This window comes from Larimichthys crocea, chromosome XIV, assembly GCF_000972845.2.
Source record: "Larimichthys crocea isolate SSNF chromosome XIV, L_crocea_2.0, whole genome shotgun sequence".
Lineage (NCBI taxonomy): Eukaryota > Metazoa > Chordata > Actinopteri > Sciaenidae > Larimichthys > Larimichthys crocea.
This window is the reverse complement of record NC_040024.1, coordinates 8,886,258-8,905,298: the sequence shown is the minus strand read 5'-3', so window position 1 is coordinate 8,905,298 and position 19,041 is coordinate 8,886,258. Positions and strand designations below refer to the sequence as shown.

The 19,041-nt window shown below is 41.9% G+C and overlaps 1 protein-coding gene across 9 annotated transcripts in view; it reads left to right on the top strand.

Moving 5' to 3' along the window:
* htr2cl1 (5-hydroxytryptamine (serotonin) receptor 2C, G protein-coupled-like 1) overlaps positions 1–19,041 on the top strand; it is a 141,851-nt gene that overhangs the window by 119,572 nt on the left and 3,238 nt on the right. For all 9 annotated transcript variants that reach the window (XM_027287882.1, XM_027287886.1, XM_027287880.1 and 6 more), the window contains 4 exons: positions 7,956–8,156; positions 16,292–16,455; positions 16,544–16,697; positions 18,634–18,872. In XM_027287882.1, the coding sequence (XP_027143683.1) occupies positions 7,956–8,156; positions 16,292–16,455; positions 16,544–16,697; positions 18,634–18,872 (758 nt within the window). The remainder of the gene's footprint in view (positions 1–7,955; positions 8,157–16,291; positions 16,456–16,543; positions 16,698–18,633; positions 18,873–19,041) is intronic.

The window sequence follows — 19,041 nt, the reverse complement described above, 5'->3', positions numbered from 1 at the left end:
GCCGTCTGCCTACAACATTTCAGCCAGGTCCAACCGCAAAGGAGAGTTTTGTTTCTTACTGTGTACCTCAAAATATCTCCATCACACAACAGATCACAGTGTTAATAGTAAATGAGATCTGGCCTTTGTAGTTTTCACTGACAGTAATACTTTCCAGTCTCCACATTTCTGACTTCTATATACTGTCTGGTCTTGGTCTTAACTTGGTCTCACAATACCTCGGCCTTGGTCACAACCACTCAAAGTCTCGGTCCTTTCCTAGTCTCGATACACTCTGGACTTTGTCATGACCTTGTTTCGGTTTACTTGGACTTGACTACAACAGTGATGCGTCCAAACATTTACATTACACATAGTCATTTGACCCATAATTATTGTACAAATATTGCTTAGAGCCACTAAAAGTCTAGTCTGCACCCAAATATTAAAACCTTGACGAGGCTGTTTTCATGACATTTGTCATCGATTGTCAACAAATGTTTTGGCGTCAGTTGGTGATTCATAGTCGGTTATCAGTCAGTGTCCCATGTGGTCATTTTGTGTTTGTCTGTGAAAACATTTTGATTAGCTGAGTTTGGGTGCAAACAGTGGACAGCATACGAGCCAAACAGATTTGCCCGGGAGGAAAGTATGTTGCATTTTAGCAGCTTGACAGCAGAAACACAGATTCAGAAGAGTCAACGCTGATGTTATCTTGACAGGCAGAAACTGTATTGAGTTAGAGTTATATTTGAGTTTTGTGTATGTTACAATAGTTTCACCAGTCGGATTTTCAGGTATTCTGACTTTTTTCAACCTTATCAACACTGATGTATTTTATCTGGACCTTCTCCTAAAAGGTGGTATCATATTAAATGACTAGAAAGCACAAACAACATTTAAACACAGTTCCTTTGACTACATGGCATTCATCTGTTGGTCTATCAACATTTATTGACAGATAGGAGGATAAGAAGATGAATCAATGGTCAAAAGTGTGGATCAATGACAGGTCAAGAGCTTCAGTAATCTCTATAAACATATATCTGCATATGAATGCACAATCTGTAGGCAAGGGACACGATTTTGGTATCAGGAGTGTTTGGTTTCATTTGTAGTTTAAGTAGCATTGACCAGTCACGTTTGAGTATGCAGTAAAAGAGGTGGAACACACTGGTCGAAATGCAATTACAGAACCCATCGGCTTTTGTCTGATGATGATTTAGCTTTGTATTAGCTTGGGTAGTAACCTAAAGAATATGATCACATATATAAGCTCAGGCATCTCGGAGAAAGCTTGGAGTAGAGCTGCTGCTCTGTCCCGTTGAAAGGAGGAGGTGGTTCGGATATCTGCTTAGGATGACCCCAGGGTGCCTTTCTTTGGAGGTGTTTGGGCACGTCCAACAGGGACGAGACCCCAAGGCAAACCCAGAACCTGCTTTAAGGAGTATATCACCCTTTTGGCCTAGGAATGCCCCAGGGATTTCACCAAGCTCTCACCAATGACTAAAAATCAGTCCCAGACCTCCTCTTGTCCGGCAGGATCTTGATCGGTCACTCCCCTCTTGTTCTCTACTCCGTTAAATTCTGCTTTGGTGTTTTCTTCTTTGTCATTATGTCCATAGAGGCAGGTGAGCCCAGTTACATTACCAGCTCCATATCTGGCATGACACAGCCTCTTTCTAGCGGTCCAAAATAGAAAACCAGAAAACATTTCCTCCATAAAATATGATCCAGTTGTCGGTGTTCGAGTTGGTGCAGTAAAGTGTTGCATACTTGGGCTCTAAGTTACAAAGTTACAATGTGTTGATTGCACACTTTGCAACTTTGACTGAACAGAGATTTGTGTTTGATATTCCCGTTGTGGCTAATGTAGCCTTGTGTCAGCTGTCAGCTGTAATAAATCATTACAAGCTTTAAGATAAGCCTCTATGGATCTACGTTAACCTATATACATTTTTTTTTATCTCTCTTCTGTCCTGTTCAATTTATCCCTGCAGCTTTTTTATCCAAGTCTCTGCTCTGTGGCTGTAACTCTTCAGGAATACTAAACAGGAAAGGGAAGTTTGATTGCGGCTTAATAGGCCACGTATGGTCACACGCCTGCTCGCTCTGTATCTGTCTGTTAGTTCAAGACGCTGTTGATTGCTCCGGCGTTAATCAGTGTTTCACGCAAACAAACACGCCGACAAGTCTTCTCCTGGAGATGCACATACACACTGATGCAGCACTGATCTATACTTGTGTGTGCGTGCCATCCATCAGACTTGACTGAACTCATCCCCACAGTTGCCTGAGTGATAGACCAGGCAAACAAACAAACACACACACACACACACACAGGGACGTCACCGAATGTTCTCACACGATTTGAATCAACAATGAATCATCCACAATGCGGTTATAGTGATGATGACGGCGATTATGATGACGACAAGATGTGGATGTTAATTTATCAACTTTTTATCTGCACGCAAACACACGCGGTCTTCTGTCACAGCGTTTGGCAAGTATGTTTGAATTTTTTTAATTGGAAACAACAGAATGATGATTAAATATAATTAATCTTCCAAAAATAACACACACACAAACTCAGGATGGCTATTTATGGACACGAAAAATGATTCTAATCATCCTGATTAAATAATGTCGGTCCAATAAATCTCCAATTCCAGCCGACCTCACCCGAGTTCACCCACCACAGCCACGTCGTATCATGAGCTCATCATGTCTTGTGTAGCAATGAAAATGTCTACGTGCAACATGTGCGGCACGAGCAAATTATGTAAGAGTCCTGCAGAAGACAAACAGGTGAAGCTGATGCTCATCTTATTCTGAAAGACTGCTGCTGTAGAGGTCCTTCTTAAAGATAAACAACATCCACAAGTCGACAACTTTGCATCAAGCACATGCAACAACACAAGACGTAGCAGCTAGTCCAGCAGCAGTCAGCCCAGCTCAGCGTCTGTCTTTCAGACTTTTATTTCACCAACCACTAAAAGTCAGTACCACATTCACTCTTGTCCGGCGGCTTCTTGCTCGCTCACTCTCTCCTTTTTCTTCTTAGCTTCCTCCGTCGATGTCCTCTTCGGTCTTTTCTGCTCTGTCATTATATCCATAGAAGCTGCCGAGCCCAGTTACATTGCCCGCTTGCCCAGCTCCAGTTCTGGCATGACACCAGCTCCGCCCCCCTCCCCCCCTAAAACCTCCCCTCCTGGTGGACCAATACGCCTGTGGTACAAACACTAACACTCTCCCCGTGCTCTGAGGTCACAGTCCGGGCAGCCCGGCTAACAAACTGAGCTAACAGCAGCTACATCTGTCCATCAGGAAATCTTGGCAGAGCAGAGAGCAGAAAACATTTTCTCCGTAAAATATGATCCAGTTTCACCAAAATGAGTGAAATAGTTGGTGTTGTGTGACTTGGTGCCATAAAGCGTTACATACCTCTCATTACACAGTGTGAGAACAAATGTACCAAGAACAGAGACAGTTACTTCATTATAACAGCATCATCATCAGCATCTTCATCAGCCACTAGAGATCTTTGTCATTTGGACTTTAAAGTGTTGTTTTGCAGCACTTGCTGAAACGTTGCCAGCTGATGTTTTTCCTCTTGAGAAAACCCTCTTTTTTAAACTAAATAAAGCCAGAATGTCTTGTTGTTGTGGAGGGCAAAAAAAAAAAAAAAAGTAGCTTAATTTCAAATGCAGACTGTATTATGAGAGACATCCAAACAAACAGGGCTTCGGGCTATGTGTGAATTCTAACATATTCAGCTCATTAAAATGTGGATTTCTCAGCAAAACTGGCTGCGGTGTCAAAAAAACAGCTGTTAACTTAATTAGAAATCTACATGAAGAGCAGAGTCGGACAAAGAAACATGAAAACTTACAGTCCCGTCATGATGGAAATGAGTTTTATCACGCGGATCATGTCTTTACTTTCCATATTCGTGTTACTCTTTCAAACTAATCTGACGTCTTCCGTTCTGAAAACGTATGAGTGGCAACAAAAACTGGAGGCGAAGGAAACTGCTCATGTTTTCCATGTGTGACCACAGAATATATCTCGCCTCTAAAGGTAAACACACAAAGAAATATCTATGAATTTTTTAGTATGTAGAAATGAGGTGCTGTAAGAAGGTGTACGTAAGATTAGATCGAACAGGCAGAGGACAGGATGGAGGGGTGAAGAAAAGCGGTGTAGGTAGATGAGATGTTTTGGACTGAATTAGGACAGGAGTAGCTCACACACATAGCTCACAATGTAAGTGACCTTCAAGGCCAACTCAATCAAAGTTAGGCGCTGGAGGTTATCTCTCTGCGTGGAGCCCAGATTGGAAACACACACACTGATGTACAAAAACATACCCACACATTGATGCCGGACTTCTTTCCTGACGGTGGATTAATATGAAATGTGTCATCTCTGCTTCAATGAACTGGAAAGAGGAATACCAGCTTGTCACAAACTGAGAGGGTCTGTAACATAAAATAAATGAGACGCAGGTCGATGTTGTGCTGCCACTTTACGCTCAAACGGAATCTATATGAGAACAGACCGGACGCAAAGCCTCATTTAACTTCCCGTGAGACACCTTTTAAATTCAGCTTTTTATTTCACCAAGTTGACGCCAACGACTAAAAGTCAACAAAAATAAAGAAGTTTCTCTTGTTTGGCGACTTCTTGCTTGGTCCCTCTTTCATTTTCTCTTCTTAGCTTCCTCCATCAACGTCCTTTTCGGTCTTTTCATCTCTGTCATTATGTCCACACATTGCCTGCTCACCCAGCTCCTGTTCTAGCATGACACCACCTCCGCTCGTTAGCATTCACCCTCATTCTGGGCCTGAAAAACTCTTTCCAGGGGTACAAAATGCCTCAAGAACACTAATACTACAACATTAACTGACATCAGCTACCAGCAGCTACAGTTTGGCTTCAGCGTGGCATTATGATTTTAAAAATCTGTTCTTTTATGGCACAGTACAGTATTACAGTATTGCCTCATGAGCTGTTACATGACATCGAGAGCCTAAGGCGACTGAGCTTGTGTTTATTAGCTTCTCTAACACGTCAACCTGAGAAAACCGCCTCTGTCTGCAACCTAAAGATCAAATAACACGCTGAATTATGCACTCAAACCAACAAATCCCTCCTTGATGAATACCTAATCTGTTTTTATGTTTGAATCATAATCCCCCTGGATTACGCCTCCACCGACACACTGGTTCAACATGTCATAAAAGAAACAAAATGCTGCTTGTTAATGGAGAGTTTAGGTATTTTATAAACCGTGTTTAGCTGCAGCAGACTTGCAGCCTATTTACCAGAAAATCCAACGCACCCGCGAGCCAGCTGAGTAACACCTTGCGTATGAGTGTGCGCCCCCAATAAGTGTTTGACCTCTGAAGAGTTATGCAAGCTGCCTCCTACTCAGCACACACACAAGCGTGTGATTTAATCCACATGCATCACATACGTAATGTTTGTCCTACGAATCAGAGAAGAAATTACGGAGCGTTTCTTTGTTTGGCTGTAGGTCTTATCTGTGAAGTATTGTTCATATGATTGTCTGCAGGCGTAGACAGACACTCTTTGCCCTCTATGACCTCTTTAAAAAGCTGACACAGCTGGAAAGGAGCACAATCAGTTCATCCTGATGTTCTAAACATAATGAAGTGCTCTCCAGGGTACCTCACAAGTGGATAAAACATAAAGCACGAGCCTGTAGGGTGACCTTCCAGTGGAGAAAACACAATGAAGTTCTTTATTAGGTTCCCTTAAAATGGAGAAAACGCAATGCATTGCCATTTCAGTGGAGAAAACATGATGCAGTGCCTTACAAGCTGCACTACATGCTCAAAAACTGCATCTACTAATAACTGAGCCGGACAAGAGCCTGGCAGTTTGAAAGCACTGACATCCATTTCAGATTATATTGAGATATTAGGATGTGTACTTTGCCTCTCACTGAGTAAAACAGTGCCAGGGTTTCATATTAGGCTCTGCTAAGCTGACAGCTTGCCAATCAAGCTAATTAATTTATCCCAGTTCAAGCAAAAGTTAACCCAATGATTTAATCCTCTCTGTGCCGTATTGCTCCCTGCTGTATTTCTGTTACTTACTTCAGCTGCTGTGCTGGAGTCTCAGGTGGCTCGCTGGCCCAGTGCTGAGATAATAAGAGACTAATTTTATTCCCCGTGACCCAAACAGTTCACTCTGCAGAGCAGTGAGCCAACATACAGGCTCCCTACCAACACTACAAGGTGTCAAACCGTCACTGGCTGTGACCTTTGACCTCCCTGTTGAGAGGGACCAAAAAGCCTCTGGGATCAACAGAGCGTCACAGAAAACAGCTGGTATATCTGATGTCAGCCTCCTGCTCCTGCTGGGAGTTTGAAACCCATTTTACTTCCAGTTCATTACCTCTTACATCGAAAGAAAAATTAATAAAGGCAACTTTATTAATTAATTTTTGAGCATGTAGTGCAGCCTGTAATATAGTGCTGCATCATGTTTTCTCCACTAAAATGGCAATGAATTGTTTTCTCCATTTTAAGGGAACCTAGTAGGGCACTTTATTGCGTTTTCTCCACTGAAAGGTCACCCTACAGGGCTGTGCTTTATGTTTTCTCCACTAAAAGGGCATCTTAGCGTACCCTGCATCATGTTTTCTCCACTGAAAGGGCATCTTAGCGTACCCTGCATCATGTTTTCTCCACTGAAAGGGCATCCTAGCAAACCTTACATCAAGTTTTCTCTACTAAAATGGCAATGCATTGTGTTTTCTCCATTTTAAGGGAACCTAGTAGGGCACTTTATTATGTTTTCTCCACTGGAAGGTCACCCTACAGGGCTGTGCTTTATGTTTTCTCCACTAAAAGGGCATCTTAGCGTACCCTGCATCGTGTTTTCTCCACTGGAAGGGCATCCTAGCAAACCTTACATCAAGTTTTCTCCACTAAAATGGCATCTTAGTGAACCTTGCATCACATTTTCCCCACTGGATGGTCAAGAGGGTCCTGCTTTATGGTTTTATTACTAGAAGGACGCCCAAGAGACCACTTCATTATGTGGAAGGGCACTTGTGCATGCACTGCATCACATTTTCTCCACTAGAGAGCATTTTATACATACCCACTTATTCCTGCCAATCTGGAGAGTCAGGTTTGATGCCAAGCACACATGTTTTTATATTTGGTTAAAAGCTCAGAGATTAAAAAATAGACTGTGGCTAGCTTTTTACAGCATCCACGCCAAAACTCGCTGTTTTCATCCCTTGTCAAGAAATGATGCCAGGACAGGAGTGTTGGCGAGGGAACCATTTCCCAAAAAGCTGTGGTGCCTCTTCCAGTCATGCTATCGGCTCTGGGAGGCTGTACTAATTTCAACAAGCTGACATGCTGATAATAAGCAGGTGTTGGCTTATTAAAGTGTTTTACTCCCATCTGTCAGATCGATGTTTGTCTTTATAATCAGCCTTAACATTGTTATTCATTAATTCCTGTTTGTCAGTACCTCATTTTTGAACATGCATATGTGTTAATCCATTCTTTACTGGTCCTGCAGAGAAACAAATAATAGTTTCTAAACTAGAGTTTCACCTCCTGAGCAAGCAAACAACTTATCTAATCTGATCAGATACACTCACACATCTAATCATAATAATCACTTGTAACCCTTGTAAACCGCATAAATTACCCTGATTCCTCATGGGAGCTTGGAGATGTAGTAGTGTGCTTTGATGTGCTCTAATTAATTAAAGTTCAGTCAACCTCTGAATGCTGCATCTTAAGCCTTCATACTCCGCTGACCCAGATGACATTCACTCGGCCGGGCCGGCCAAAACAGATTGATCATATTTGTCAAAGACAGCTGTGTATGAACAGCTGGAGAGGAAAAAATGGAGGCAAATCATCATTTTTCTGTCATCTCTCACCTTTCCTTACCTCTTCTATCTCCCCGTTCTCCAGACTACGCCTGGCCTCTCCCCAGCGCTCTCTGTCCAATCTGGATCTACCTGGACGTGCTGTTCTCCACCGCCTCCATCATGCACCTGTGCGCCATCTCTCTGGATCGATACGTCGCCATCCGCAACCCCATAGAGCACAGCCGCTTCAACTCCAGAACCAAAGCCATGATGAAGATCGCCGCCGTCTGGACCATATCTATAGGTCAGAGCGGTGTGATTGATTTAACTGCATGCATGCTTCTACACAGGCGAGGTTTAAGAACTTATATGGGGTAAAGTCTGCTGATTCCTAATTGCAAGATAAAATTCTAGTCACAAGCGTGATCAACAGGATTATACAAGATCAATAACAGACAGATTTGCATGAATTTGAATCCGTCAAGAGGAAGAAGCTTATTGATTTTGGAGGTACTTTGACCTTTTCTCCTGTCATGCCTCGTTTTTCTTCAAATGCATAGCAATCCATAAAGACAGCTGAGCTCGCACATGATTAAAAGAGACAAATAACAGAATTATGTGAGACACAGAAAGACATATTTTGTCCTTCAGCTCTCGATAGCGTTGGTTTTCTTTCCCCCAGGTTTTTTATCTTTTTTCTGCTGTAATGATTCTCTAAACTTGCTTGTAATCCTGGAAACTCTTAAACTCTTGGTTCACATACAAAGACCGGCAGCTAAAACGCACCGTAGTGCCATATCCCGTCTGAATGTACCCTGAGGATTATTCAGAGCAATACGAACATTATTAGAAAGACACATTGCTGTTGTGTGGCATGGTGGTCCAGTTGTTATTGGTTTGCCTTACATCAAGAAGGTTCCTGGTTTGAACTCCGGCTGAGGCGTCTCTGTGTGGAGTTTGCGTAGGTTCTCTCCGGACACTCTTCCACAAAGACATGCACTCAACAAGTGTAGGTGTGAATATGAGTGTGAATGGTTGTTTGTCTCTATGTGCCCAGTGATGAACTGGCAACTTGTCCAGATTGTTCTCCACCTTGCGCCTAATGTCAGCTGGGACTGGCTCCAACACCATGGATGGACATTTCTGTACGCTGATGTCTGAGGATGGCTTCATGCTGTTATATTTTGGTTTATTGCATAGTGTCACTGTTTGTCCACCCCCTACAGACCCAGACAGAGAGTTACCAGATTAATGAATGTTATTAAATTTAATGATTATTTGGGGGTGGAGGGATCCCCGGGCAGTTTTTCACCAGCACATCTATTGAATTCCAGAAACACTGTTAACATCGTCAGTTTGTTGACGCTGAGAGCGTCTGACAGCTTATTGTTACAGTTGGAACTGATTTGCATCAAAAACTTTTCTAATCCCCCTGAGGTGATCTCAGCACTTTTCATGTTTAAAGATATGCAAATGAATGAATTTTATCATCAGTCTATTATTAGAAGTATCCCAGAGATATTATCAGACAGTGTGTTTAAATAAATCTATAGTGTAGCCTCTATGTGCAATGGTAATCTGATTTCTTTGATTGAATATTGACATGACTAGCTTCACATTTCAGTTATATTGTTAAGAACAGCCCTGCGGCTCTTCAGGCATGGGTAGTTTCATTTGTTTTTCTCATTTATTTTATTTAATTTGGTTTGAAGATAAAAATATATATATATCGAAAGAATATATTTTATTACAGGAACATACCAACAGTTAGATTGCATCCATTCTCTTCTGCTTATCCGGGGTTGCGTTGCGGTGGTAGCAGATTTAGCAGGGTATTCAAGACGTCCCTTTCCCCAGCAAAACATCCAAGCTAGTCCTGGGGGATCTTGAAGCGTTCCCAGGCTAGATGGGCTATGTAGTCCATCCAGCAGTTTCTGGGTCTCCAAAGGAAGACACCCAGGAGGCCTGAACCACCTCAGCTGGCTCCTTTCATCACAAAGGATCAGCAGCTCTACCATGAGCTCCTCACTAAGGCTCTAAAGAGGAAGCTCATTTCGGCAGCTTGTATCCACGATCTGATTCTTTTGGTCATTACCCAAAGCTCATGACCATAGGTGAGGGTTGGAACATAGATGCATTGGAAAATCAAGAGCTCTATCTTCTGGCTCTTCTTCCCCACATCGATCCTGCACCAACCCGCCGTTCCATTTTCCAATCACTCGTGAACAAGACCCCTAGTTACTTGAACTCCTTCACTTGGGGCAACAACTCAACCACTGTTTTCTTTTAGAGACATTCAGAGATTCATTGTCAAATAACTGTCACACTGTATGACCTTCATCAGCAGTCAGATTGTCGCGGAATAGTAGCTGTTCACATTTGTAATATCTCTGAGCAGTTGAAGGGCGTCTCGTCAACGTTCTTCTTTCTTGCCCTAGATACAGTCGTTTGCGCAATTACCTCACTTTCAGTCGTATTATGTGATCTTTACAGCAGAGTGGAAAAAGTTTCCTCACTTCGATTTCCTCTTTCTTCTTGTTTCCAACCTCCCCAATCACTTGGTCTGCCTTTCCTTCACACATCCCTCCTTATTAGAGCAATCTTATCAGCCGTGTAACAGCCTGGAGTAATCGGTTTGTTGAGTGTGAGGGAAAGTGTTGAGGGATCAGATGACTTTTAAAACTTTTTCTCTCAGACCTCCCTCGGCTTCTGTTGATGTTGTTTCGTGCCCTTTAAAACTCGGGAGGGCTTCCACGACAACACGTACAGCCACACACACACAGATACAGATTGTCTGAGCATATCATTAGATTAATGTCCTCTGACCCCACACAGTAAATGCAGCACATATACCCCCTTGGGATACAGTGGATTGTTCTTGCATGTAATGAACGCAGCTCAAATGTTCTTCTAAAAGAAATACACATCCTATGAATAGGATATTGGTGAACTCACTGACCTCAGAGTTGATTGTTGCTGAAAGTTCTTTAATCAAGGACGAAAGTTCAAGCTTGTTGTTTCAGATTAGCTACAATCGATCTTATGTGTCGAGATGCTTGAATAAAGTACTGGTCTTAAAAATCAGCAAAGACATTGATCATCAATGGACCTCAGACAGGCTGAATGAAGTGTCCACACTCTTAATCTCAAAGCTGATTGGATAATCAACATGGATACATGCCGACTTTGTAAAAAGCAGCAACACAACAAATCTGAGGACTCATCTGCTAACTTCCAACCTCCCGAGTGAGGCAGCAGAGGCAACAGGAACGACGTTGACTCGTCAGTGAAAGAATCGTCAAAGTCAAAGGCGGTCAGACGGTCCGTCTAGAGCTGAAGCTGATAGCAATGAACCGCAGTCAACGACAGTCAGTTACCCAGACCACGTACATTCACACCTGCCCTTCATGACCCAAGTAGTTTCCAGGGGATGAAATCAATGAGGTGGATGATTGTTTTCCCTAAGATTCACCTGGTTGGTCCAGATTAGGGAAACAGCAGATGGATGTAATTGTTTGTTCACGTTGTGTTTTGCATGTTAAAACTTACAATTACTCTCTCCAGTCCGATGAAGACATCACGCCCCGCGGACATCTGTATTAGATGGAGAACACCTGTCCGCAAACCTAAAGGGGAGATTATGTAAGGACAAATAATAGGTTAAATTCACAAGCGTTCAGCAGCGGCTCTGCTCCAAATGTCCAAGCTCTTCACCCGGTCGCAGAGAAAGCTCATTTCAGTCACTTGTATCCACAGTCTCATTCTTTTGGTCACTAGCCAAAGCTCATGAGGTGAGGGTTGGGACATAAATGGACTGAACGAGACCCCGAGATAATTGAACTCCTTCGTTCGGGGTAGCAACTCGCTCCCGACCCGGAGGGAGCATTTCACCATTATGCGGCACTGACTCAAATTGTTCCAGCCTTAGCAATCAAAAGATGCAAAGGACAAAAAATAAATGAGGCCAATCATTTGTTGTCCTCACAGGCACACTTTTATGACTTATTACTGCACACTAGAAATACCTTTTTTTAATATTTGGAGGCTGATATATAAGTCCTTCTCCCCTCGCCCCAAAAAAAGTCAGACTATCTTCCAGCCAGAGAAAATATTTAAAAAGGAAATCAATTGTCTGACCTCTCCTGTAATCATTTGTGTACAATCCCTAACCTGCAAATTTGCCTGCAGCTTTAAATAAACATTTCCAGCAGCTATCTCCTCTCTAAATCACATTTGCTCTGCTGACCGTGTGCAATAAGTGTACAGGAGTCTTCTCAGTGCAGCAGCAAACAAAAAATGTACACAGAGAAAGAACTACAGGCTCTTGCTTTTGATTAATATCACTGTAAAAACAGAGAGTTTGGATTAAACAAAGTAAAGTTCAGACGATTAATGTCTCCAGATACAGTTTTACACCCTCGCCTCTTCCTACGGAGACCTTCACAGCGACCTATTTGTTTTTTTTTAATTATAAGACATCTCCTGTTTTCCCGTTGGCATTTCCTTGATCGCTCTGAAGGTTTTCGCACCGCTGCATGCTGGTGTGATTGAGGTCCGAGAGGTCTCAGACAACGATCGATGCTGAAGGATTAAGCAACAAAACATCTAACATGAGATCTTTGCAGCCGTCCTCTCTGCTGCGATAACACGCTCGCTTTGACCGAGGTTGATTCAAGTCATCAGGACTGTTGGTAGCTTACATAACAGGACATTATATAACTTTTTGTGCTGCTTTATTCTATCATCTATCATTTGATTTCCTCCCTGCTTACTGTTCAAATGTAGCTTAGATGCAGCACCTGAAATTATACATTTTACTGTATATACTTATTTAATCAGATTTGTATATTTAAAAAGTATGATGTAGTATCCCATTATAAAATAAGATTAGAGTTAATACTCATGACTTGCATTTACTTTTGGAGGGATTAGACTTTTTTGTGTTTCAGTTATTGTCTCTGTAATTGTTTATTTTGTCTACGCTCTAAAAGAAGTCGCACATTTTTGGAAAATAACTAAATTAATAAATACAGTAGTTTTCTGTATTTTTGTATTTTTTGTGTTCTAAACTCACTACCTATAAATTAAAAAACAATTAACTACTGTTATTTTAAGTACTATGTCAGTAATCGACAAATTGTGTTTATTACTATATTATATATACAGTATTTTGTCTGCTCTCCTAAATTATATACAAATGTATGTAAAATGACAGTAATTATCTATAAATAAATATTTGGCTAAAGGTTTATGTCCATCCATACAACTTATACAGTCTGAATTTTATTCGTTTTATATGTATGTGTACCTTTACATTACATCAATTACATTTAGTTATGATATTTTACTTTAATTTGACCGTTTATGACATTACGTCATAAACTGTTTTTGTTTTTGATTTATTTCTCATCTTATTTCCTTTCCAATATCTACGGGCAACGTGACACACAGAGTAATTTTCTCGATGCTTCACACTACACTGAACTGTTGTCTGCTCTTTGGGTTCACTTTGGGAAACACTTTTTATTTCTGGAGCAGCTCATACCCTGATTATTTTCCAGATCTCCCTCTGCTGGTACAATAATCTTCCTCCAGCAGCACAGCCCTCTAGCTGAGCCACGCTGTGATCCGCCACAGTGTGTCTGCTTGTGTCGGCTCTGTGGATTTACAGAGTGGGCGAGTAGCTTTGGCTTCGGCTGATAACTGTTGTCACCTGAGGGAGTGAAATCTGCTGCATTTCGAGTTCAAACACATCATAGTGTGAAGTACAACCTGTGTGTGGTTGCCAAAAGTTACACTGTAAATTATGGCACAAAGTAGCCAGAGGTTACACATCGTTGGAGGTGAATGTTTGTTCACAATGCATCCAGTCATCTCTCACTTATTTGCATTCGCAGCAGGGGTGACCCTTTACTCAGCAACATCTTCTCGCCCCTGCGGGCGGATCTTGAGGTTTTAATAATCTCTCCAACATATTTTGGGTCTCCTACCAGTTGGACATGCCTGGAAGGAGAAAAGAAACGTCCTGATCGGATGCCTGAACCAAATTAACCGTCTCCTTTCGGTTTACCGATTCTACTTTGAGCTCCCCCTGATCTCCAAGTCCAGCCACCACATGGGGGAAACTGGTGTTCACCACTTGTATCAGCAATCTGCAACATCTGGTTGCTCTTTCAAAATAAAGCTTGCTGAGTGAGGATTTTATTCATCACGGGTCCAAGGTGTCTTATACTGAAAGGGTGGTCTGTGTCCTGTGTTTGTTTGATCCATCCATTCACCTCCAAACATGAAGTTTCACATTCTTTATGCTACTCCTGATGCTGCACCTTCATACACATCTATACGTTTCATGTCTAGGCAAGGCCTAACATGACGCCGACATGGTATCCTCCAGTGGATTGACAGGTCTGTTGTAAAATAGACAGCATTAGACTTGGCTGATGTATTTAAAGAATTCAATAGCAACAATGTCCCGAGTACTCTACAGACTTCACAAGGAAAAGTTTTCACTGGAACTACTTTCTACCAAAGAAATGGTCCCAATGAAAAACTGCTCATACACATAAATGTGTCCAGGTAATAATAATAATATCCCTGATGTGATGGAGAGACGGAAACGTAAGCAAGACCCCAAACTTGGGTAACCCAGCCCTTTAAAGTCTCCTCCACACTCTGTTTGAGACAGTATGAATGAATCATGACTTGAGCCAGACCGCTGGGACGATCTCATTAGTCAGAACAATTTGCACATCACAGGTTATTTAGACATTCACAGAGGGACAATGTTTGCAATTAATGCAAACACACTCGTCCTCCTGGGCAGCGCAGTCGATTTGCAACGATTGCATTAAGGGAGCTGCCACTGCTCCAAAATTGCGTCTTGATGTTAGCCAGGTCACCAGCTGTGCAAGAGCAAATGATGTACCTTGCACTTAAATGAATTATGCCAGCCCACACTGTGGGCAGGACACAACTCAGAGAGGACTGAGATGTAGGTGTAGTTCTCTGAGTTATTCTAGCATTTGATGCCTCATTTTTCTAAACGGTGGTGGTTAGTGTAGTAATATGATGTTTTGAAAAACCACCAAATTTGTTTGGGATTGGTCATGAGGAAATGATTTAGCATTTTCCAGCCATGGTTTACAGACTATTACACAAACTTAATGCTCTGTATTTAGTTTAAAGTGATCTAACCATGAAATGAAGAGAAAACAGGTGGTTTTTCATGGTTATCACCTTCATGGTTCACGGTTAAATCGAGTCATAGAAAAACAAAGCAAATAAAAGGATGTTTGGAACGGTGACGGAAGGATATAAGCATTGTTTTCTTTTAATTATTGATGATAACAATAGAGGAATTATACTGATATCATTCCAGGAATATTGTAAAACCATGACCATAATAATATCTCAGTCATTAGTGTCTCGTCCTATTACAAACACACAGTTCTTCATATAACACTTTTATCCATCCATCTTCTTACGCTTATCCATGGTTGGGTCGCGATGGCAGCAAGTTTAGGGCCCAGCAACTCTTTCTCAGTCTAGCTTCTCTTGGGGGATACCGAGGTATCATAGTCCCTCCAGTGAGTTCTGGGTCTTCCTTAGAGTCTCCTATGAGTTGGATGTGCCCTGAACACCTCCAAAGGAAGACACCCATGAGCCTGAACTACCTCAGCTCGTACCTTTTTACGCAAAGGCTCCTTCCGGAAGTTCGAGTTCCTCACCCTATCTCTCCGGCAGAGGAAGCTTATTTAGGCTGTTTTTATCCGCAATTGCGTTTTTTGGGCATTACCCAAAGCTCATGACCGTTGGTGAGGGTTGAAACGTAGAGAGACTGGAAAATCGAAAGCTTTGCCATCTGGCTAAACTCCACCTTCCCTACAACAGTCCAGTACTGCAATACTACAGCTGCCGCACCAACCATGTCCATGTCACACTGCATTTTCCCGTCACTCGCGAACAAGACCCCGAGATACTCAAACTCCTTTGCTTCTATTCTATTGTTTTACATCAGAGAACCACGAGCTTTACCTTTATATATCACCGCATAATTTCAATTTCATGGTTTGGTAATTGTGCTGTTATTTTTGAGATGTAACAGGAAATGAGAGGAGAGAGGCAGGAACGACATAAGTTTGAATAATTATTATCATGATATAACCTGATTATTTTGAGCTCATGAAATTAGGCTGCTCGTATGTTCTACCTCATATACATTTAGATATTTTACCCCCTCCTTGTTTGTGTGCCCCATTAATATCCAACATATTTTCATTGTTTTTAGGGCCTGGTTCTTATCTTGTTATTGCTACGCTGTAGCGTACGAATGATGTGTTTGCATTGCCGCGAGCAACATCAGTCTGCTTGGAATAATCAGATGAAGCTTATCAGAGAACGACAAAATAATAAAAATGCTCCCTCTCTCTCATTCTCTAGGTGTGTCGATGCCTATCCCAGTGATCGGCCTCCACAACGAGGATAAGGTCTTCGTCAACGGTAGCTGTGTCCTCAACGAGGAGCGCTTCATGCTGATCGGCTCCTTTGTAGCCTTCTTCATCCCGCTGGTCATCATGGTGGTGACGTACTGCCTCACCATACAGGTAGCCGGGACATCTCATGCTACACTCACGACCCCGTCACCTCTTCTCTTCTTTTTCTTCATTATCTTCCCTCTCTCTCCCACCATAGGTGCTCCAGAGGCAGGCCACTGTCTTCCTGTGTGAGGCAAAGACTTCCTCTCAGCAGCCTTTGCACACACCAGCAATGGCAAATACACTACAGCCTCCGAGCAGCACCTTCCACCTCCCTCAGATCAACACACTCGCCCCGTCAGAATCACAAGGTAACAACTTATCAGGCTTTTACCTGCTGAAATGCACCAATACAAATATTTGAACCAATTAATCTAAAGTAAAGAAGTGAATAGTGTAAATTATAATTTATTGAAACTCAGTGTTTTAAAATAAAGACTGAAAACAACTATTGGTTTTTTAAAACCCTTCTGTTGTGCCTTATGTTCATATTTTACTTGAGGAGATTTGAATCCCTCTACGAGCCTTAAATTAAACACAACAGATCGATGCCTCTGACTCTTGAGAATATTGAATAAACTCTTCATGGTCCAATCATAGCTACATTTATTATATTTTTTCATTAATAATGAAATATGGCTCCACTAGTTCCCAGCACCAACAGTATTTGTATTGTTTTTTTCCACCTATAGGTCACAACCCTTTGACAAGAAGACTTACAACCGTATAGTATAAAGTCTATAATTGTAAAAAGCCAAACAACATAATGGAGGTGTTATTTCAGCTAACGCAATGTGCCTTAGCCCAATCATAGCTTAGCAACCATAACTAGGCGGTGTATATGGGGTTGTAGTTAGAGCGATACAGTTTTAGGAGTTTGGATGGATCCAAAAACACAAAAACAAAAGTGTGGTTAGGTGTATTTTTAAAGAAAACCCTTGAATCAGGAGGACTGGATTCAAAGTATCAAAGTTTAAGCTGAATTTATTTTTCTTGTACAAGAAGGAGCTTTCAACAGTGCAACACACAAAAGGGGTTGCAGAGAAAAGGCTCCTCGAGGAGCTCTAACAGTTGGTTCTTATACATTCTTTAAAAATGGGCTGTCTCAGACACCTCCCTCACTGGTGAGTCTGCTCAGCAATGAACATTATGTATCAAAATGACACTTCTCAGGCCTGTTTCTCACGACCTTGTGTCTCCTGTCCTTGAAAACATCTGAACCTCAGTATAACTCCTAATTTTTATAACAAAAACCAGCATGTCCAGCTAAATAGCTTAATATCCTTGAAACAGCTACCTACCTACCCGAACTAGCTAACTAGTTTACATTAGTTTATGCTGTTTATATATATTATTGTTCGAAAATATGAACCTGTAAGAGTTATTGTCAGCAGATGATCTCAGGTTTGTCCGTATAATACTAGGATTACAAGCTCACTACAATAATATTGCAAATTTTTGGATCTTACATAGCACATGGGGACTTTTAGGAGACATTTAGCTTCACTCTTTTAGTGCAATACCATGTAACTTGTAAAAAAATGTATATTTAAGACCCACATTAGGCTGCCATTATGTTTTGTTTTAATATGATGTAGGCAGAAACTTTAAAAAGTCAACTGATGGAGCTAAAGTTGGCTTCGTTACCTAGCTACCCACAGTTTATAAAAAATGACAGCTGTCATTTTAGCTGGCAAAATATTCAAAATGTTTAACATTGTTAACTGCATTATGTTCCACATTAGCATGGAAAAGCTTGACAGGCAATAAACAGTTACGGGGAGAAAAGTCAGACTTGTCAAAAGTTATGGAAAAGTCAAAAAGCAAGACTTTGTATATATATCAGCTAATTCACCAGCACTATGTTATGTGGTGCTGAGGGGACAGCAACTATCTGTCCGATCAGTTTGGGCATCGCGTAGACGAAGCTGAGGTTTAGCTTCTCCAGCAAAGATGAAATTGCGTGATGTGTGAATCTTATCCTCTGGCATCCCAACCAGAGAGAAGACTGAACGAAACATTCTCCTCATGTTTACATTCCTTCCTACGGTACAGCAGCCTTGTTAACAGAGAAACTGACTGGTTGTTGTCCTTGGTGAACTTGGTAACTAAGTTGGAAAAGTCTCGTGATACCATCCTTCACGACTCTCCTTCAAACTTTAGACACAGGCAAGATTGTCACGTTTGTTCAACCACAAAAATGTCTGTGCTAATATAGATCCTTGATCCGTCTTTTTCCCTCTCCAGCGGAGATAAAGCCCCCGCCTCCTCAGAGCAGACGAAACACCTTGAGCTGTCTGAAAGGAGCCGAGCCCGGCATACTGCTCAGAGCCTCGACGCCAGACAGCATAAGCATCATTCCCAGCTCCGAGGTGGCGTCTCAGCTGAGCTCGCCGGCAGCTGGGCCGTCGCGGAGCGACACGTCGGGTTGCCATGGACGACGGGGGATGATGCAGGCCATAAAGAACGAGAGGCGGGCCTCCAAGGTGAGAATAAAGAGTGGAGCTGAGTGCTTGTCAGGTGATTTAAGGTCCACTTGATTAATGGATCCCAGAAATGTCTTATAGGTCTTATAAGTTGGTATGGCATGAAGTTTTTCGGGTGAGTTGATGAATTTGGGTCTGTTGTTCACCAGTTGTCCACAGACAGGTTCAA